At 39.6% G+C, this 22,012-nt stretch overlaps 4 protein-coding genes across 4 annotated transcripts; all 4 read left to right on the forward strand.

Moving 5' to 3' along the window:
- The first annotated feature begins 10,795 nt into the window (after positions 1-10,795).
- LOC141620992 (putative wall-associated receptor kinase-like 16) lies at positions 10,796-11,806 on the forward strand. The gene has a single exon (XM_074437723.1). The coding sequence runs from the start codon at positions 10,796-10,798 to the stop codon at positions 11,804-11,806; it is 1,011 nt and encodes a 336-aa protein (XP_074293824.1).
- A 799-nt stretch (positions 11,807-12,605) lies between these two features.
- Positions 12,606-13,670, forward strand: LOC141620993 (wall-associated receptor kinase 2-like). The gene has a single exon (XM_074437724.1). The coding sequence runs from the start codon at positions 12,606-12,608 to the stop codon at positions 13,668-13,670; it is 1,065 nt and encodes a 354-aa protein (XP_074293825.1).
- Positions 13,671-15,520: 1,850 nt separating this feature from the next.
- Positions 15,521-16,369, forward strand: LOC141620995 (uncharacterized). Its single transcript, XM_074437725.1, has one exon. The coding sequence runs from the start codon at positions 15,521-15,523 to the stop codon at positions 16,367-16,369; it is 849 nt and encodes a 282-aa protein (XP_074293826.1).
- A 4,152-nt stretch (positions 16,370-20,521) lies between these two features.
- On the forward strand, positions 20,522-21,757 carry LOC141622565 (non-functional pseudokinase ZED1-like). Its single transcript, XM_074438594.1, has 2 exons — positions 20,522-20,861; positions 21,230-21,757. Exons 1-2 carry the CDS (start codon positions 20,795-20,797, stop codon positions 21,640-21,642), a joined length of 480 nt encoding a protein of 159 aa, XP_074294695.1. The 5' UTR covers positions 20,522-20,794; the 3' UTR covers positions 21,643-21,757.
- The last annotated feature ends 255 nt before the right edge of the window (positions 21,758-22,012 follow it).

Genomic DNA, 22,012 nt, shown 5'->3' on the forward strand with positions numbered 1-22,012 from the left:
GCGCCGGGAGAAGTCCCCTTCTCCATCACTCCGGACGAACCATGGCCCTCATGAAGCGGATGAGGACCGCAAAACCAAGAATGACCAGCCCGGGCGGCCCCGGGAACTCGGGTCGAAAGAAAGGGAAGGAGCTTCGTCGATAGCCTCTCGCCCTTGTCTCCGAGGTAAATCGAAGACAGAACCACTGTGAGCCACGACGAGCCCTCCGCTCACCAGGTGGCGAGGAGGAGGAGGAGCCGTCTCCCTCCCATCAATCGTCACCGCCACGGGTCTTCCCGCGAAATAGTCTCGAACGTAGGTACTGGTACCAAACCCAAGATCGCAACACTTTTCTTCGGCGATAAGTTCCACCGATCAATCTCCTCGCCTCGGCCGAATCCGCCCTCATAGCAGTCTCCGACCACACCATCTCCTCGGTCCCCGCACGGACGAGAAATCATGCCGTAGTCCTCCGTAGTAACTCCCACCTCACCAAAAGGCGGGTGAAACGTGGAAGTCGTATCCCGTAATCGATCCAAGAAAGCGCGGACTGGCTAAGGTTAGCCCGCAACTTCCTCTTCACGATATCCCTCCAGACCTGAACCAGAGGACCAAACGCTCCACGCTCGATCATGGCCCTCTCCTCCGCCGACAATTTGCTCGTAGTGCTCCATGTCGTGTAACCCGAGAACGACCGATGTTCCCGCCTCCTATTATGATTTGAAACAAAGCTATCTTTAGTTTTGAATGAAATTTGCAAGAAGTTTGGATAAAAAGAATGAAAGAGAATAGGTGATGAGTAGTGAATTCTTATTTACCAAGCTCTTCACCGTCTGTAGGGACGGGTGACCTCTCGCGCCCCACACGAGGTGCCTACTCTCCCAAGTCTCGGCCACGCGGAGCTCCCCTCACCGACGACCTCCTCGCCGACGTTGGTCCCGTCGGGGCCTCCTCCTCCTCGACGGCCTCCTCCTCGTGAGCCTCGTCTCCAGAACCATCACCGCGGCGGTGAGGGCCGCTCAAGCCTCCTCAACCGTAATAACGTCTATCTCCATGGGAGTCCTCCCAGAAGTAGAAGCCTCATCACCCGCAACATCAAGTAAATTCAGCCGCGTCACATGACGACGAGCCTTTGTTAAGAAGTTTTCGAGCCTCCGAGCCCTCGAAATCGTCCTTCGCCATCTTTGGCCATATTCCCGCCAACCCAATCACTCATGTGATAAATTGGGTCAAGTCAATTCCAAGTCAAAGCCTAGTTCCGGGTTCAAGCCGAAAATTCGGCAGCATTTCGTTATAACGGCGATTATGCTCTAGAAAGGTGCCCCGAAAAAGTTGTCACAAACCAAAATTTCGAGATGGCAGGAAGTTTACCCGTCATCTAAGGATCCCAAATATCAAATTTCATCGCCAATGGACAATCCTACGGCTATTTTCGAAGCAATTTACTTGCTCACCAGAAACCGTCTCAAAATTCGCTCAAGGGCTCAAAACTCGATGAAAATTCAAAGCAAATACATGGTTATGTTCCTAACATTGCCTACTATCCATTTATAACATCAATTTGGCAAAGCAAATCCATTTGGGGGAAAAGCCCCAAATTTTCGATCAAAAGGGTCGAAAACCCTAATTCTCGCGGCTCAAAATTCGACAAATGTAAATGATTAATGCAAGATTAAGACACATACCTCGATTAGTCATGTTTAAAGCAAGCTTTTGAATCAAACCTCGACGGAAATGGTGAAGATTTGAGAGAAATGAAGGAATTGAGTTTGAAATAATGAAACATAATCCTTCCGATTTCGCGTTTTTACGTGAAATAGCCAAATTGGGGAAAAGACGCAAAGAAAGGCTGCGCCTCTTCCAAGAGACGCACTCTTCTTGCGCCTCTTCTTTTTGTGTTCCCTCCATACGAATTTTCAAAAATTCGTTATGAGTTCGTTATTAGTGGGCCCATCTTTGGTGCGCCTCTTCTTCAACGCTATTATATTCTTTTGGTCCGTTTCGACGATTTTCTTTCGTTCCGGCCCCGTTTTATCCAACGCGACAGTATTTTTCAGTATTGTCCAAACGCATTTTATCCAGTGCAATAGTATTTTGCAGTATTGCTCAATTCATTTTATCCAGCGCAGCAGTATTTTGCAGTACTGCTCACTCAAGATTTCTTCCTCGACGATCAAGATGTTCCTAGTCGTCAATATTTCCCCAGCAAGAGTTTGTTTGAGACCGACGCAAGCAGATTCAACCTCAAGTTTTGCCAGAGTTCGCTTGAGACCAACGCAAACGGATTCCCCCAGCAGTTTCTACCGACGTTGATAGCGGGTTTGTCGCACTCCCCCAATCAAACAAATAACTCAACTAATGTAGTAGGGTAGTCGAGGTCGAACCACAAGGAGATCAAGTTTGAGTACTAGTTTTGTCTTAGATTACAAGTTAGCTACGCGAATCATAAAATTGATTGATATTAAACTAATTAACTAAATTAATAACTACTAAAACAATTAAAGTAAGAAAGCAAGTAATAGAAATGGCAATTCAACAAGATAAGTGAAAATGAGCAAGAAAAGATTAAGTTGTAAATCAAATGATTAAAGGGCCTAGAACTCGGTTCTCCCACAACAATTCGTAATTTCACATAACAATTCTCTAGGCTAATCATAAGGGTAGAAAGGCAAGGGGGAGATGGCTTTAATTCGCCTACTAACTCCCTCTCGGGCTCATAATAGGACACTAGCTCTACCCACCAACCCCCCTCTCGGGTTCGAAGGTCGGAATCCCTAACTCAACACCCAACTACCCCCAAAACATGCATTTTCCCGAGGTGGTCAAGTAATTGGTCAAGGTCACTAAGCACTCATCGTATTCCGGGTCATCCCACTCCTCCTCTTGGAGGTCGATTTCAAACGCTAGCCTAGAGGTACCCTCCCTTGGTTCTCCCTTTCGGTCTCAACCTAGGTTAGTGATAAGACCAACTTCCGGGTACCCAATTTACAACCTAACCAACTCTCGTTGGTGGACAATGGTTACAAATCGACACTACCCAAAATCAATCCATAAACCAAATCATTCCTCTAAACTACCCTCACAAATTTCCCCAAATAATTAGCTTTTTGAGATTGATTAGTGAAGTTTACTCATGTCGAAATAAACCGAAAAAGTCCTAAGTGAAAATACTACTCACTAATCATGACTTAAACTAACACAAGACACATTTATAATTACTTTAAACATGGTATTAAACAAAGTAAGTGATAAAAATTGAAACTTTAACAACTAATCTCAAGACTAAACATGAATAAATTAATACTAATCATAGTAAGAGTAATAAAGACTACAATTTGACTAATTAAAGTGACTAAACTAATTAAAACATAATAATAATGAAAATGACAATAAGAAAGAAAGGGAAGAATTAATACCAAATTTGCATTAAATGGGAATATGAACATAGATCTTCAAATAAGATTATAAAAGATCGAAACCTTGAACTAATTTGATACTAATTAAACTATAAAAATAAGGAAAAAAGTATGAGATGTGTTTTTTTTCATCTCTCCACTACTACTGTTTCTCTCTATAAAATGCTGCGTCCCCCAAAATAAGGGTTTTTCTCCTGTGGTTACAAAAATGTGTTTTATACCCTCACAATACAAAATGTCAAAAGACCGAATTACCCTCCACTTAAACAAAACAATATGAGTGAATATCAAGGGCTGAGTCGTCATTTCGTCTTCTAAAATTGGTCTTCAGCATATCAAAACAAACCAAGCATAAGGGGGGGGAGAATTCCGATGGTGGTCTGGGCTCGGATGGTGGTCGGAGTACGAGCAGGACGCCGGCGAGATTCAGGGGAGGAGCAGATGGTTGAGGCGGTGCGTCTGGTGGTCGGAGGCTATGGCGGCTCGTGGTGAGTAGAACAGTGATGATGAGCGGCTGATTGGTGGCGGAGTAGATGGGTCGGGTTGTGAGTCCGAGTTATGGTGGTTTGAAAATGATCCCGTTGCCGCCATATTGTTGCTGGTTGTTGTCGGCATAATAGGTGGAGGGGACGACGGAGTCGGGTTCAATCTTAGTGGATCTGAACTCGTGCTCCAATGGTTATGGAGCTCGGACTGGTGGAGAAAAGGAGAACGAATTGAAGGGTAGCTGCTGTTTTGCGTCGACGGCGGAGGAATGGCGTAGCAGTAGTGTGAATGGGGGAGGAGATGAATCCAAGTATGGTGGCTCGGTGGTTGTTGTCGATGCGGTGATGATGATGGTGAACATGGTGCGAAATGGAGATGAGTATGTATGGGTGAATTTGATGGTGAATGGTTGAATTTGGAGGAGCTTGGTAATTTAATTGAGAATTAGCCATTGTTAATCCAAATTATTGGAGTTGTAGCTAAATGAAGGGGAGCAGGGGTATGTTGTTTGTTACTCATCCGTGAGTTCAGCAAAAATCAAAAGTCAACATGAATTTCTTTTTGGACTTGTCATTTATTCTATTTGACTCCTTCTTGACCCGTTTTATCATCCGCTAATCCCGCTCCACTTAATGCCTATAAGACAAGAAACACGAAAGCAATACCAATATCCCATATACTAACATGAATTACTATTATTCAAAACTAATTGGCTAATGTGCTAAATAAGACTAAAATGAGTAAATAACGTTAACTCGGTTTATTAATTAGATCAAATAAGAGATTAAAAGTGCGTAAAATATTGAGTTATCAAATCTCCCCACACTTATCTCTTACTCGTCCTCGAGTAAGCTCATTAAATAAACTAAGACTCTTAATATAAATGGACTAGCTAAATTACTAATATCCGATGAAAGGCAATTAACGGGCCTTCTCCGTCCCTTCAACTTACAACGAAACACAATGAGGCATGTGCTTCCTTGCAAGACAAGTTGGGGCTTGCGAAAAATTTCGACACAATCCAACATTAAGCACACAAATAAGCAATGGATGCATCTACAAAAAGTCAAACCGCTTTCCTCATCTAAGCGGTCGTTTTGTTCAAAAATCAAACAAAGAGAGTCATTAGTGGAGGATGTCGTCTCCGGGTCTTACCAAGGTGTCAATTCCCTAATTCTAGCTCAAGTAACCAATATTGACAACACGGGGTGCCTAAGAAACAAATTCTAGGCGGGAAAGGGGAAGTACGTAGCTATACTCCCAAGATTGACACGACACACACAAGATTCGACATAATATCAAACCTTTGACCAAAAGGAGACCAAAGACCGACTCTCACGGGTTTCACTAGTCACTCAAATGAAAGACCGGGGTGATTTTTGTGACAAAAAGTAACCAAAATCACTCTCCTAACTCGACTCGCGAAGCATGCCCGCAATCTAATATGGTACTATATCCAATTTCCGCGAGAGAAATGTCAAATGATGCACATACAAGAGAGGCAATCGGGTTGTAATGGGGCTTGGGTTCGGTGAAAAGGGGTTGGTGCAAGCACCGTTTTATGACATGTGAGGCTATCGGATTGAGTAGTCGCCACATCTAACCAATTCACTAAACCGTACCAATGCAAAAGAATTCTTCCACAATCACTTGACAAAGATTGCCACTTCCAAACATTATTCATTTCATTCTTTTCAAAACAAGACTCAATTGCAATTCCATCAACCCTTTATTTGGCACAAAAAATATACATTCTTTTCTTTTTGTTTTTCATTCCATTTTTCTCTTTTTCTATTTGTTTTTCTTCATTTTTTTTTTCTTTTCTATTTGGTTTTCTTTCTTGCATTTTTCATGACTTGTTCACCTTTTATTAAGCAAAAGTAACCAAAGTTGAAGCACGATTTCACTCATGTGGCATTGAGATCATACACCTCAAGGTGAGCCAAAATTTCAACCCAAATATACTCCACAAAAGAACCACAATGACGAACTACTCAACCAAGGTGAGTTGTTTATGGGATGTAGTTATTTTGTTGGCAATAGAAATGATAAGGCTTAGGCTCAAAATGGGTTAACAAAAGGAAACAATTGACTTAAGGGCATAACAAAAGCTTATTTGGCTATTGTGAGGTTACTTTATTTGAACAAAATTGTCTCAATATGCACACCGACACTTCTACGGTAAGGAATGAGCACCATACTTATGCGTTTTGACATGACATACCACGTAAGGAGAACTACTCTCATAACCTAAACGGGACCGGTTTGATGGGCCGGCCATATGGAGGCTCTATCCTCACATTTTAGTAGCTATGTCGGTCCTAGGTCAAGTCTCGGGCCTAATACGGTCTCACAAGGTGGTCGCAACTTGGTTGTTAAGCTAGACTTCCGGGTTTTTGCAAGCAAAAACCCTAACATGTGTCATCAAGAGGCACGAGCTATCAAGAGGGAAATGACACGGGCAAAACAAATTATCATCATTGACAACATGTGCCCTCCACATTTAGACTCCCTAAGCAACAATTTACAAACAAGATGCAACGTGTATGAAATGCAACTAAACATATGAACAAGCTACGTGAATGCAAGAGTGAACACATATATATATACACATATATATATATATATATATATATATATATATATATATATATATATATATATATATATAGAAATGGGTTCAAGTGAGTCCCCTTAGTGTAGATGAGTCCATGAGTCCCATTCTAGACCTTTGGATCAAACAAAATGAAGGGTTAAGATTAAAGCAAATTAAAAAGATGAGCTATAAATACCAACTAACCCTAATCATCCACTACCTCTCATTTCATTTCCACTCTTCATTTCCTCTATCTAAACTCTCTCTGTCTCTCTCTAAACCCTAAAGTTTCATCACCACTCCTCCTATTCCGCCACCGCCGCCTCGCCGCCACCATGCTTCTCCCGCCGCATCTTTTTTTTTTTTTTTTTTTTTTTTTTTTTTGTAAATCTGAAAAAGGAGTGGTTGTTGTTGTTATACATCTCCTCCCGCCGCTTCTCTTCCTTTTTTTCTTCTTCTTTTTCTTTCTAGATCTGAAAATGGAGTTGTTGTTGTTGTTGTTGTTGTTGGTGTGTCGTGTGGGGGTGGCGGGAGAAGCATGGTGGCGGCATCTCTTCCTCATTTGTCTTCTTTTTTTTTTTCTTTTTTTTTTTCAGATTTGGTATGGTGGTTAATGGTGTCATGGTGGGTGGTTAATGGTCTTTTTATATGGTGATTTGGTATGGTGGTTAATGGTCTTTTTATATTTTTTCAGATTAAGTTTTTTTTTTCGATTTCATTTCATGCAGCGGTCGTGGCCGTTGGTGTGGGTTCGAAAAAAGTGGGCCTCGTTTTTTTTTCAGACTTGGTGGACCGTGGTGGTGGTGGTGTTGGTCGTGGAGGTGGTGGTTCAGGCAGGTGGTCGTGGTGGGTGGGGGTGGGGGTTCAGGCAGGGGGTGGCAACAAAGGAGGTTGGGATGGGTGTTGGTGGTGGGTCTGTGATGGTTGGGATGGGTCGGTGTTGGTGGGGGTCGTGGTAGATGGTGGTGTTGGTGGGTGGTTATTGCCTATATAAAATGACTCCATTAAAGTTTCGACTCCAAGCATTAAAGTTTTACTTCGGACCATTAAAGTTTCACTCGTAGACAATTAAAGTTCCGTATAATTTTATATAAAAAAAATGACTCGTTAAGAATTAAAGTTCCACTCGTATACAATTAAAGTTCCACTCGTATACAATTAAAGTTCCACTCATAAATCGGTAAATTGGCCTAAAGAAAATAAAAGTGACACTTTAAAGTTACACTCGTATATGATTAAAGTTTGACTCGTAAAACATTAAAGTTTCAGTTAAAAATTGGTGAAATTACATAAATTTAATTAAAATTACATTGTTACATAAATTCAATTTTTCATATTTAAAATGATGTAACAAAATTAAAGTTTCACTTCTAAGCATTAAAGTTTCACTTGTAAAACATTAAAATTGCATTCATAAATCAGTGAAATTTAATAAATATTAGTTACAATTACATCATTACATAAATTAAATTTTTTATATTATAAATAGCCTAAATAAATTAAAGTTATAATTTTTATCATTAAAGTTTCACTCGTAAAACATTAAAGTTATATTTAATAATCAAATAAATTTACAAAACTACCTTAAATACTAAAGTTACAAACATAAATTTAATTTTTATATACAAAATGACCATAAAATATTAAAGTTTCAATCGTAGAAAATTAAAGTTACAATAATAGATTAAAGTTTCATTTATAAAACACTTAAGTTTCATTTAAAAAGTCTTCAAATCTCAACCATCAATCTTAGAAGATCAATGGCTTAGATTAAGACTTAAGGACTCACCAATTTAGGTGGACTCATTTGAACTTCACTCTATATATATATATATATATATATATATATATATATATATATATATATATATATATATATATATATATATATATATACATTTCTAGTCTAAATGCACAAAATTTCTAGTCCTAACAACACACCAACAACACACACACATATCCAAAACGGTTCCCAAAGGGAACACCCACATCACATATCCCGTCCTCCTCCATGCTTATATATACAAAAAGAAAAGGAAGGAGAAATGAGAAAGGATTGGAAGAATTTTACCAAGCGTCTTCTCCGATGCTCGCATGTGTTGCCTATCAAAATTGTTAGGACAAATACAATATATATAATATAAACAATGCAATATTTTTGAAATTTTTGAATTTTTTCAATTTTTAGGCATTTTTGTATTTCTTTCCAAATTAACAAGTATATACAAATATAAACAAATATACACAAGGTGGATATTTTCCTCCCCACACTTAAAATTTACATCGTCCTCGATGGAACGAAATGTAGGGAAGAAATAGGAAAAATATAAAAGACATGTTTTTGTATTTTTAAATAATAGAATTTCCTCCCCACACTTATTTATTTACATGATTTCCTATGGAAATAAATGTGTGGAGGAGATTCGGAAATGAAATACATGTTTTTGAAGATTTTTGAAATATAAAATTTCCTCCCCACACTTATTTATTTACCATGTTTCAAAAAGAAACAAATGTGTGGAGGAAATTGAAATTAAATGCATGTTTTTGGTTTTTCAAATTTTTTTTTCAAAGAAAAGAACGTGTTTTTGGGCTTTTAGAAAAAATTATCAAAAAGAAAAATAATGCATAAAAAGTTTGGGTTGCCTCCCAAGAAGCGCGGTTTTAAGGAAACCGCCAAACCTAAGCTTGGTCCCAAAGCTAACCGGGATCCCACAATTTATGGCCAAGGCCACTCATTGCCTTTATCTTGTCAAAGAAGCTCAAATCTTTCCAAATTTCTTGGTTTTGATCATTCTCCTCATCATTTTCAAACTCAACTACATAAAATATTTCCTCCTTCATTGGAGGGGAATGATCAAAACCAATAAGTAAAGGACAATCAACAACATAAGAGACTCGCTTAGCCTCCTTGCCCTTCTCTTCATCTTTCTCCTTATCCTCAAATTTCTCCTTCAAGCAACCCTCGAGAGCTAAATAAGGAGCCACAACAATCTTCTCGGAAATATTATCACACTCCTCCTCAATCATAAGCTCGTAAGATGGGGTAAGAAAGTCAAGAGGAAGAAAATCAATGGGAATAAGAGAATCAACCTCAATAAAAAGGATAGACACCGAGGGTTCTTGGAAAAATCTCTCAAAGGTGGGTTCTCCGATAGAGTCAATATCCACAATATCATCATCCCACTTCACCTCAAGACTATCATCAAACATGTTTAGACTCTCTTTTTCCCAAGACTCATTGAAAATACCACTCTCCTCAAAACACTCTTTACTCAACTCCTCCATCTCATGGTCTACCTCAAAGGACATGCTCTCATACTCACATATGCCAAATTGCTCAACAACATCCATAACAAGTGTATCACTCGAGTCACTCAACTCATAAAGGCGAGGAACGCCCGAGTATGATAAGTGTTGTTGAAGAGCTTTGGGAGATGCATACAAGATGAGGACACCAATCCACCATTATGTATCAATGCAGTAACGGATTTAGGGGGTTAGCTGGAGAGCTCACCCTTATTGGACATTGAAAATTTCGAATTTTTTTTGTTAAAATTTTTTATTTTTTTTCATAGGTTTACTTTTAAAGTCTATGTATCATCATTGTACAGTGAGTATTGGTATTAATAAGATTAATTATTATCGGGAAGAATAGTCAACCCTTGTAGACGTTCACTTATTTTGGTCGTGGACTATTGTAGTACGTGAAGAATACGTGAAGAATAGTCAACGGTGAAAGCTACTTCTGTTGTGTACCGAAGCCATTTAGAGTAGATCAGTAGACGAAAAAAAACTAAGAAATTCACATGGTTCATTATTAATATAACGGTTTTTTAAACGTGTATCTTAACTCTTAAGAACACATATTAAATCATTAATAAACCGAATAAGAAAAATTCGTAACATATTCTCGCTAATTATAGTAAAAGTAAGTTTATACTTGCATTTCTCATAAAAATATGTTACGAAACTACGGAATTTTTTTAACGAGAGATTTATGAGCTAATTAAACACATTAATAAATATGTTTCCCTAGTCCGATAGACGTAGTCAGTAGCTATCATATAATAATGAACTATGTAAATACATTGTATCTTTTCTTGATAAAACAGAATATCATATCTAAACAAATACAGAGAAAAAATTAATACGACGTATAACTTATAACTTGTACTCACCAACATGCATGAATAAGTATCCTCTAAAACGGTTTTATATTGTACTCTTTACTACTTGCATAGTTTATGAAAGTTATTAGAAATTGTTTTTGATGAAATTTCCTCTGTTTCCCCTGATGGTTCTAATAAAGAACAAGATGAAAAACAAAACACAGAAATTTGATTCCAAGGAAGAGTATTTCATCAAAAACGGTGGCGTTTTGTTAGAAAAACTTGCTGCTTTAAGCAAGGGCAAAGAAGTAGGAGGGCATCTTAAAATTCTATCTCAAGAAGAAATCAAGAAAGCTACAAACAACTATGATCCTCATCTCATTTTTGTTCGTCTTCGCGAGGCGTATGTCTACAAAGCTGTCCTTGATGACAGGTTAGTATTCATCAAAACCCCTGCAAAACTCGGCCCGAACCCAGAACTTGCTGATCTTTTCTTGACTGAGTTGTCAGTTTTGATGGCGTTACATCATGAAAATCTGAACACGGCCTATGGTTGTTGCCTCGAGACCTATATACCGATGATTGTTTATCCGTACAAGTTAAGGAGTAAAGAATGTACGGTATTGCATCGGTATTTACATGGTGATTTGCTTTTGAAATGGAAGAATCGTCTCATAGTAGTAACGCAGGTGGCGTATGCACTTTCTTATATGCATAACGCGTTGTCAAAACCCGTGGTTCATAGAGATGTCAAGTCGTCTGGTATACTGATTGATTCTTTATTCAATGTTATATTAGCGAATGTCGCTTACTCAGTGTCCATTACTCCTGGAAAGAACGACGAGAGGTTCCCAGTTCATGGGACTCCAGGGTACATTGATCCCGAGTATACTGCAACTCAAGAGGTGACAGAGAAGTGTGACGTCTACAGCTTTGGAGTTTTGATGTTGGAAGTATTAACAGGGATGAATCCTTCTGAAATGGCGCGATGTGGGAGGGACTTAGTAGGTGAGTTTGTTTCAAAAGCCGAAACAAGTGAAGGCTTTAAGGAGATGATTGATGCCGATGTATTGGAAGAAGGAGATAATAATATGAATATGATCGAGTTACAGAGGTTTTGTCGACTTGCTTTGAAATGTGTGGCAAACAAAGGCGAGGAATGTCCGAGTATGATAAGTGTTGTTGAAGAGCTTTGGGAGATGATGCATACAAGATGAGGACATTGACAAGGTTTTGCAGCATACTATCAACAGTTGGACACTATCAAAACGACCTAAGAACGATGGTGCTCGTCTTAATTACAAGCAAAACATTCCTTTTTATCTTACCATGTGTGTACCTTAAAAGCGCTTAAACCATCAAATAAATAGACAAAATGTTTGCTCTACAGAAATCTTATACTGATATCATTCTGTGTTTGTTATGATGAAGTAAAGCAAAATGTTCGGCTCATTCTGCTTACTTCATCATAACAAAATGTTCGGCTCATTCTGATTTGTAATGAAGCAAAATGTTCGCTCTACACCACAAGCAAGTCCTAATAGTCGGAAAGGTTTGTGACTTGGTGATTACATTTATGGCTACAAACAACTGATTCTAATCAATGCTTCAACTGTTTACAAAATGATGTAATGAAATTAAAGGTTAACAAAGGTAGCTTTCATCGTTGATTAGTCTTCGCGTACTAAACAAAGATTTAAGGATGGAGGAATAACTCATTTACGAGTGATGTAACAACAAACCAATGATTTTGTCTCAAGTCACATAAAGTAGTTAGAGGTCACATACTAACCTTGTACTATACGTCATTAACATGTACGGCCGTGAGGGTCATCAATAGTAACTCGACAGTCAGAATGTCGATAAGGCGCCATCAGGCGATTCAGAGTTTCAATACCACCATTTCTCTGTGCAGACTCTCATGTTATTTGACACAAAAAAAAAGGGATATTTTATATAAAGGATCGGAATTCTCTTTAAGTTTTCGATTGGCGAATATTAGTTATTTTTTTAAACATGGGTCAAGTTCTAACAAAGAACAGAAGGAAAAACAGAGTTAAGAATCTTCAATGCAAGGAGGAGTATTTCATAAAAAATGGTGGCATTTTGTTGGAAAAATATATGGCTTTAAGCAACGGCCGAGAAATAGGAGAGGGTCTTAAAATTCTATCTCAAGAAGAAATCAAGAATGCTACAAACAACTATGATCCTGATCTCATTTTTGCTCGTCTTCGCGAGGCGTATGTCTACAAAGGTACCCTTGACGACAGGGTAGTATTCATAAAAACCCCTAAAAAACTCGACCTGAATCCTGAACTTGCTGATCTTTTCTTGACTGAAATGTCGATTTTGATGGTGTTACATCATGAAAATTTGAATGAGGTATACGGTTGCTGCCTCGAGACATATATACCGATGATTGCTTATCTTTACGCACCAAGAGACAAGGACTATAAGGTATTGTATCAGTATCTACATGGTGATTTAGGTCTCAAGACGGTTTTGAAATGGAAGAGTCGTTTGAAGATAGCAACTCACGTTGCGTATGCACTTTCCTATATGCATAATGCCTTGTCAAAACCGATGGTTTATAGAGATGTCAAGTCACTTTGTATACTAGTAATTGACCCCTTATTCAGTGCTAAATTGGCGAATGTGGCTCACTTGGTGTCCATTAGTCTTGGGAAAAAGGATAAAAGGTGGCCGGTTTTTGGTACTCCGGGGTACATTGATCTAGAGTATATGGAAACTCGAGAGGTGACAGAGAAATGTGACGTCTACAGCTTTGGAGTTCTGATGTTGGAAGTATTAACGGGGATGAATCCTTCCGAAATTGCGCGATGTGGAAGGGACTTAGTAGGTGAGTTTGTTTCAAAAGCCGAAACAAGTGAAGGTTTTAAGGAGATGATTGACTCCAATGTGTTAAAAGAAGGAGTTAACATGACCGAGTTACAAAGGTTTTCTCGACTTGCTTTGAAATGTGTTGCAAGACTTGCTTTGAAATGTGTTGCAAACAAATGCAAGGGACGTCCGAGTATGATAAGTGTTGTTGAAGAGCTGTGGCAGATGCATACAAGTTGAGGACACTATTAGTCTATTATGTAAGATACCCTGAAATGGGAGGAGGCAGAATGTTCATGTCGAAGGAGGACAAGATGGAGTGATGCAATCAGAAATAAAACGGATAGAAAGATACAGCTGTTCAATTACAAGAATTGATAGGGTTCCCCAATAAATAGAATTGCGGTGAATTCATTACACAAATAAGAGAAATCTCATACATTCATTCATAAAGATTTTAGATAGATCATTACAACATAGGTGATTCTGAGTTTCAATACCGTCACTAGCTAGGGCGATAAAGCTCTTCCCATCAGTGAATTTTAATTATACTGCATTCGCAGGATTTGAACCTGAGACTTCCGCCATGAGTCATGACTTCCGTGGCATGTTGGTGTACGAGCGAGTTTTGTTGTTTGTCATGGATTAATTGCTACTTTGCTACGTGTTTTTTATTCTTAGACTGTTTTTAGACTTGGTCTTTCATTAATACTTTTCTTCTTGATTTTGTTTTATTAGTTTTCTTCTTATTATTATTATTTAATTAGCTTTGTCAAACTAAATTTTTTTTTTGAAGTAATTGTCAAACTAATTTAATACTCCTATATAAACACTATTTTAACTTAGTTATTCTTTAACGAGTGACTTTTATAAGGTACACACATTATGAATATTTGTCCTACCTAGGGGTGTTAATGAGACGAGACAGCTCGCGAGCTACTCGAGACCGGCTCGGTCAAAGCTCGGCTCGAGTGAGCTCGACTCGGGCTCGGGCTCGACTCGAGAGCTTAACGAGTCAAGCCGAGCAAAGGCTGGCTCGACTCGAAAAGCTCGCGAGCGGCTCGAACTTGTGTGATTACCTAAGATATTGCTATTATTTTATAAAAATATGTTATCATGATTATATTTTTGTATCACACATATCAAATGTCTCAATGATTTGCTAAATATTTTTACATATAACCTTCGAGCCTTGTTATTGAAAATATCAAAAGGAAAAAAATAAAAAAATAAAAAGTTTTATATAGGCTCGATTTGGGCTCGAGTTTGGCCCGAGCTCGCGTTAAAGCTCGCAAGCTTTATAACGAGCACATTTTTTTCAAGCTCGGATAAGCTCGAGCTCGAGTTTTGGTTCTTGAGCACAAACCGAGCAAGGCCAAGCTCGCGCTCGGCTCGGCTCGTTAACACCCCTAGTCCTGCCCTATAGACATAGCTATAACATTAATAATGAATGAACTATGTAAATTTCATGTTTCTTATTTTTCACATCCACTCTAAATCCAGTAAGTAGACTATATAATTAGTATTGGTTGTATAAAATAGAACCCGAACTTTATAATGTGTTTACTTGAGCTTAGACCTACAGATTACGAGCTCTATTTGAAAGAGTCCAAACTCGATTATAAAAATATTGAACTTAAAAAATTATAGTGAAACTCAAAAATGATATATATGAGCTCAATTAGATTTTATTTTTTAATATTAAAAAATTAAAATATAAATAAAAAATTATAAAAGTTTAAAAAAAATACATATAAGCTCAGTTAAATTGATTATAGACTTATAGTTGTACAGTATTTTTGCGTTCTTGTACAACGAGTTGTATAATAATATCTGTGCTCTAAATGGCTTCCCGCCTTCCACCCGCAACAAAAGTAGCTTTCATCGTTTACTATTCTTCGCGTACCACAACCAAAATGTGTGACACAAAATCTCATTATAGACGGTACATATTCGTATATAACTAAAGATGGGCACTGTTGAGGACGTTAGGGGAAGAGAACGATGGTAGACCTTGGATTTGTGTGGGTGATTTTAACGAAATTCTTTATGCAACCGAGATGAAGGGGGGATATAGACCACAGTGGCAAATGACGAACTTTAGGGAGGCTGTAGATGATTGCGGATTAAGGGACGTGGAATTTGATGGTTATGAGTTCACTTACGATAACGGGCAGGCGGAGGATGATAACAGGCAGTCTCGCATTGATCGTGCGATGGGTAATGACCGTTGGTTTGAACTATTTCCGAGGGCTAGACTGATCCATATGGATAGAGAATGGTCAGACCACGCTCCGATAAAATTAATGCTAAGAAAACGGGAGGAAGGCGAGAGAGTTGGCGGCAGAATTTTCCGGTTTGAACAGATGTGGGTCGGAGAAGATGGGTGTGAAGAAACTATCAAGAAGGTGTGGGATAGAAGCGGGGAAGACCTGACGAGTACCCTTGCCCACTGTGCTCATTCTCTACAAGAATGGAAGGGTCTTAGCATTGGGAAAATTTTACGAGACATTAGAGCTAAACGGAGGAGGTTGAAACGACTGAATGAAGGAGAAAAATCTTTGCGAGCAGTGAATGAAAGGAAGGTACTGGTGAAAGAGATTGCGCAGCTATTGAAACAGGAGGAGATTTATTGGAAGCAACGGTCGCGAGCGTTATGGCTCAAGGAGGGGGATCGGAACACGAAATATTTCCATAGGAAAGCAGGCCAAAGAAAGGAAAAGAACCATATTGCGAAGCTCGTGGATGACAACGGGCAGGAGCACGTTGATACTGATGCCATTGCTACGGTGGCGAGAGGATATTTCTTGTCTTTATTTGAGTCGGATTTACCGCAGTTCGATGACGAGGTATTAGATGTTGTTGCTGATAGAGTAACCGAACACATGAATGCCGGCTTATCTGCTGATTACCGAGAACCGAGAAGAAGAGGTGTATGAGGCGCTCAATCAAATTCATCCGCTCAAAGCACCCGGTCCCGACGGTATGAACGGTCTATTCTATCAAACTTATTGGCATATTGTTGGCCCATTAGTTATGCGTACGACCCTTAATATTCTCAGAGGTGGCGAATTTCCTCCTGGTTTGAATAATACACAAATTGTCCTTATCCCAAAAAAGAAAGCTCCGGATAAAATTGTCGATTTCCGTCCTATCAGCCTATGTAATGTAGTGTATAAACTTGTGGCAAAAGTCTTAGCCAACAGGTTGAAGGTTTTCCTGGGAGATATTGTGTCGGAGAACCAGTCAGCCTTTACCCCGGGCCGTTTGATAACGGACAACATACTTGTGGCTTTCGAAATTTTTCATCACATGAAAAATACCAGACATGGGGAAGGGCACATGGCTCTAAAGTTGGATATGACGAAGGCATATGATAGGATCGAATGGACTTTTCTGGAAAGGGTGCTTCGCAGGATGGGGTTCGATAACGGGTGGACAAGGAATATCATGAAATGCGTGACCTCAGTTTCGTTCACTATTAGAGTTAACGGGAAACTAACGGAGGAGTTTAAGCCGAATAGGGGCCTTCGTCAGGGGGATCCCTTATCACCGTACCTTTTCATATTGTGTGCGGAGGTGCTCTCAGGCTTAATGAGGAAAGTTATGGAGGATGGATCTATAAGGGGTGTAAGGGTGGCAGCAGAATCACCAATGGTATTGCATCTTTTGTTCGCTGATGATAGCATCCTATTCGCTCGAGCTAGGGAGGATGAGGTTCGAAAGATTAAGGAAATATTGTCTTGTTACGAGAACGCTTCGGGCCAATTGGTGAATTATAGTAAGACAACCGTTTCTTTTAGCCGAAGCACTAAGCCGACAAGAAGGGCCCAGATTGAGGAATGGTTAGGGGTTAGCGCAGTGGAAGAACAAGAAAAATACCTTGGTTTACCAACCATAGTAGGTCATTCGAAACAGGTGATTGCGAAGGTGATCCGTGACAAGTTGAACAGAAAACTACAAGGATGGCGAGGCATGCTCTTATCGAAGGCAGGGAGGGAAGTTTTGATAAAGGCCGTGGCCCAATCTATTCCCACCTACGCTATGAGTGTCTTCAAGCTCCCCGCTAATTTTTGTGACGAGCTCCGTTCTCTTGTTTCTCGGTTTTGGTGGGGGTCAGAAAACGGGAAGAGAAAGATACCTTGGATTTCATGGGCGAATTTGTGCAAACCGAAAAGTCTGGGTGGGCTGGGTTTTCGTAATTTCAATGAGTTCAATATGGCCCTCCTATGGAAACAAGCTTGGAGAATGATCACGGCTCGGGATTGTTTGATGGTGCGGGTTTTGGGAGGCAAATATTTCCCAAACATGTCCTTTATGTCTGCGGTGTTAGGCTCAAATCCAAGTTACACCTGGCGTGGAATTTTCGAAGCTAGGACGGTCCTTTTGCAGGGTATGAGACGAAGGATAGGCAATGGGTTAAGCACTAAAGTGTGGCACGACCCTTGGATTGCGGGCGCGTCGTCGAGAAGGGTGATTACAACCCGTGGTATCAATGAGGAGGATATGGTGGTAGCGGATTTGCTAGCAACTGATGGCGATGGATGGGACACGAGGAAGGTTCGCTCTATTTTCTTACCCATTGATCAACAAAGAATATTAAATATGCGGGTAGGACGAGCTGAGACAGAGGATGTGTGGCTTTGGGACCTTGAAAGAAACGGGGAGTACTCGGTAAAATCCGCATATAGGGCACTTGTTGGTCCCGGGGAAGGGGACGAAGGCTCATCAGACAGAGAAAGGGAGAAACGGCTTTGGAATCATATATGGAGCATGCGACTTTTACCACGGGTGAAAATCTTCTTCTGGCAATTCTGTTGTGAAGCAATCGCTGTAAAGCGGAATCTAGCATCCCGTGTAAGGTCCATTAACGTGGCCTGCCCGGTTTGCTGTTGCGAGGTGGAGACTTGTCTCCATCTTGTACGGAGTTGTGGGTGGGTGGCAGGGTTATGGGCGGGTCTGGGGCTGGAGATAAGATCGCACCTGGGGTTTGAGAGGGTGAGGGAGTGGGTGGAAGCGGTTTTATTGGAGCTAGACAAAAGGGAGGCAGAGAAGTTTATAGTAGGCATTTGGGCAGTGTGGGAGGTGCGTAATGGGGCAGTTTTTGAGGGGAGGGAGGTGCATGTGGGAAAGGTGGTAGCAAGAGTGCTTGATTTGTTGCAGGAGATGAAGGAGAGCGAATTGGGTGGTGCGGGAAAGGGGGATAAGCAAGACGAAAGGACGAGAACCAGGAAGGACTGTGTGGAGGCTAATTGGCAGAAACCACGACAAGGGACAGTAAAAATCAATGTTGATGCCGGGGTTAAGGAGGGAGAAGGAACGGGTATTGGCGTGATATGCAGGGACGAGGAGGGAATTATCAAGTGGGGATGGGCAGAGAGACGGAGGGGCGAGTTTGAGGCGCATGTTGCAGAAGCAGAGGCCATGCTAATTGGCTTGCAGTGGGCGAAGAGGAGATTAGTTCAAGAGGTATGCATGGAGGGAGATTGCAAAGATATTATTGAAGCACTCAAACATCGACAAGCTGGGCGAAGCGAGTTCCACGCAATTATAGAAGAAATTTTATCCTTATGTCGCTATTTTAAATCTTGTTCTTGGTCTTTTTGTAATAGGAAGTCTAATTTAGTAGCTCATGAACTAGCACACTTTTGTAAGGTGGGATGTAGTCTGCTCTTCGACGACTCAACGATTCCGGGTCGTATCGCTGAGCTAGCCGCTACTGATTTATATGAAAGTCGATAAACCCGCTCTGGGTCTTTTCAAAAAAAAAAAAAAAAAAAAGACGGGCTAAATACAATACTACATTCCTAATAGGATAAACAACAAGTGGGATGGTGGGGGCCAAAAATGTCACAACTTTTAAGCTATTTGACCCGTCTTTAATTATAAACAAATATATCCGTCTATAACCTAGGTAGCACCAAAACGGACACGGACACGGACACGACACGGACACGTGATACGGCATCCCATGAAATTTAGGACACGGTACACGCTAATTAAATTTAATTAAATTTATATTTTATGGTTATAAATAACGTATGCTTTTAGTTTTGTAATGTTTTTGATATTAAATTTAAATATTTGAGGGTCTAATTTGACCTTGACTATAACTAATTGTCATTTCCCACCCAAACTCATCTTCAAATCAATCTCTTTTGACATTTTATTCATTGTTCTAAACTATAACATGTTTAGGCGTGTGTCCGACGAGTGTCGGGTATCCAGGTGCCCGACACGCTGTCGGACACAGGACGCCTAGTTAGAAAAAGTGTCCGTGGTACCTAAGTCTATAACAAGACTAGCTGAATGTGTGAACATATCTACAAGGTTGGACTTTTTTGAAATGCTAAAAACAAGTCAAGGTTTGAGGCAAATATTCTATTGACCATTGTAATTTATTGCACTTAAGTCAAAGACTCAAAAGTAATCAATCTTCTCGTCTTAGTACAATTAGTCTTATTGTAGACAGATATATCCATCTAAAAATGTAGATCAGTCAAATATGTCACCACTTTCATAATAAGACAACCCCCACCATTTCACTTATTATTTGTTTTATTATAAAAATAGTGACATATTTAATCCGTTAACAATGTGCCAATGTGTTTGACTTTGTCATGTCTTTATTTGTTTGGCCCCACATGATGAAGCGCCTTTAGCAAGAGGTACTTGCTTTGTTAAAAAGGGCGAGCATTTTGGACGAGAGGCAGAGAGCATAGAGTGCAAATTAAAACATTCCACATTGTTGATTGTTGGTAAAGAGAATAGTAGAGAGTTAAGCTTTGATTGAGAGGGTGATTGTCCTCGAAGCCAGTTAGCTTAAGGGTAGTTCAATCTAAGTTCGGGTCAGATCGGGCTGGTTCAGGTGATTTTCATGTCTTCTTATTATCAACTTCTTTATGGATAATGGTATGCAACAATAAAGTATAAACATTCGTGTTTGGTCAAATTGATTCAGGTCACAGGTCACGCTCGAGCACAGTTCTACTTACACTTCACTTGCTTGTTGGAGTTCTACTAATACTATGGTTGCGGGTGTGTGACACCGTCTCCCTACACTAAGTTGTTTTGTCGAGAAACCGTTTTATATAAAGGGTCGGATTTACAACAAACTATACTAAATTCTTCACAAGTTTTGTATTTGATGAAATTTCCTCTGTTTCCCATGATGGGTCAAATTCTAACAAAGAACAAGATGAAAAACAGAACTCAGAATTTCAATATTGATTTGAAGGAAGAGTATTTCATCAAAAACGGTGGCGTTTTGCTGGAAAAACTAATGGCTTTAGGCAAGGGCAAAGAAGTAGGAGGTCATCTTAAAATAATATCTCAAGAAGAAATCAGGAAAGCTACAAACAACTATGATCCTCATCTCATTGGTGCTCGTCCTCCCGATGCGAATGTCTACACAGCTGTCCTTGATGACAGGTTAGTATTTATCAAAACCCCTTCAAAACTCGACCCAAACCCTGAACTTGCTGATCTTTTCTTGACTGAGTTGTCGATTTTGATGGCGTTACATCATGAAAATCTGAACGAGGCCTATGGTTGTTGCCTCGAGACCTATATACCGATGATAGTTTATCCGTACAAGTTAAGGAGTAAAGATTGTACGGTATTCCATCAATATCTACATGGTGATGATTTGCTTTTGAAATGGAAGAATCGTCTTATGGTAGTAACGCAGGTTGCGTATGCACTTTCTTATATGCATAATGCGTTGTCAAAACCCGTAGTTCATAGAGATGTCAAGTCGTCTGGTATACTGATTGATTCTTTATTCAATGTTATATTAGTGAATGTTGCTTACTCAGTGTCCATTACTCCCGGAAAGAATGAACAAAGGTTCCCAGTTCATGGGACTCCAGGGTACATTGATCCCGAGTATACTGCAACTCAAGAGGTGACAGAGAAGTGTGATGTCTACAGCTTTGGAGTTTTGATGTTGGAAGTATTAACAGGGATGAATCCTTCTGAAATGGCGCGATGTGGGAGGGACTTAGTAGGTGAGTTTGTTTCAAAAGCGGAAACAAGTGAGGGTTTTAAGGAGATGGTTGACAACGACGTGTTGGAAGGAGGAGATAATATGAATATGATCGAGTTACAGAGGTTTTCTCGACTTGCTTTGAAATGTGTGGCAAACAAAGGCGAGGAAGGTCCGAGTATGATAAGTGTTGTTGAAGAGCTTTGGGAGATGAATACACGATGAGGACACTCGACAATCGACAATCGACACCATTGTGTAATCCCCTAAAATGAGTCAATATCTTTACATATACTCCCTCTGTCCCGATCATTTGTTGTTATATTCCATATTAGGGTGTCTCAATTAATTGTTGTCATTTCTATATTTTAAGATTAAACTTGTTGAGGCAAAATTGAAAATTCTTATACATTATTCTTATATTTCAAGATACTCACTTTTTTTTTCTTTAATATCTAATAAAGTTTTCAAGTATCTTGATTATGTATGGTCAAATGAAAGTGCATCTCGTAGAAAATTTAATAGTATAATTTATTTGTATAATACTTGGACAATTATATTTTTGTGAATTTTAAAATCAAAGACTTGTCTCTAA

This window comes from Silene latifolia, chromosome X (assembly GCF_048544455.1).
Source record: "Silene latifolia isolate original U9 population chromosome X, ASM4854445v1, whole genome shotgun sequence".
Taxonomy (NCBI): Eukaryota; Viridiplantae; Streptophyta; class Magnoliopsida; order Caryophyllales; family Caryophyllaceae; genus Silene; species Silene latifolia.

Excerpts from the sequence above, each read along its gene's own strand:
- LOC141620992 (XM_074437723.1), top strand. The coding sequence starts at position 10,796 with ATGAAAAACAAAACACAGAAATTTGATTCCAAGGAAGAGTATTTCATC.
- LOC141620993 (XM_074437724.1), top strand. The coding sequence starts at position 12,606 with ATGGGTCAAGTTCTAACAAAGAACAGAAGGAAAAACAGAGTTAAGAAT.
- LOC141620995 (XM_074437725.1), top strand. The coding sequence starts at position 15,521 with ATGACGAACTTTAGGGAGGCTGTAGATGATTGCGGATTAAGGGACGTG.
- LOC141622565 (XM_074438594.1), top strand. The coding sequence starts at position 20,795 with ATGATCCTCATCTCATTGGTGCTCGTCCTCCCGATGCGAATGTCTACA. Across the intron at positions 20,862-21,229 it reads ACAGCTGTCCTTGATGACAG|TGAATGTTGCTTACTCAGTG; the intron begins GTTAGTATTTAT and ends ATGTTATATTAG.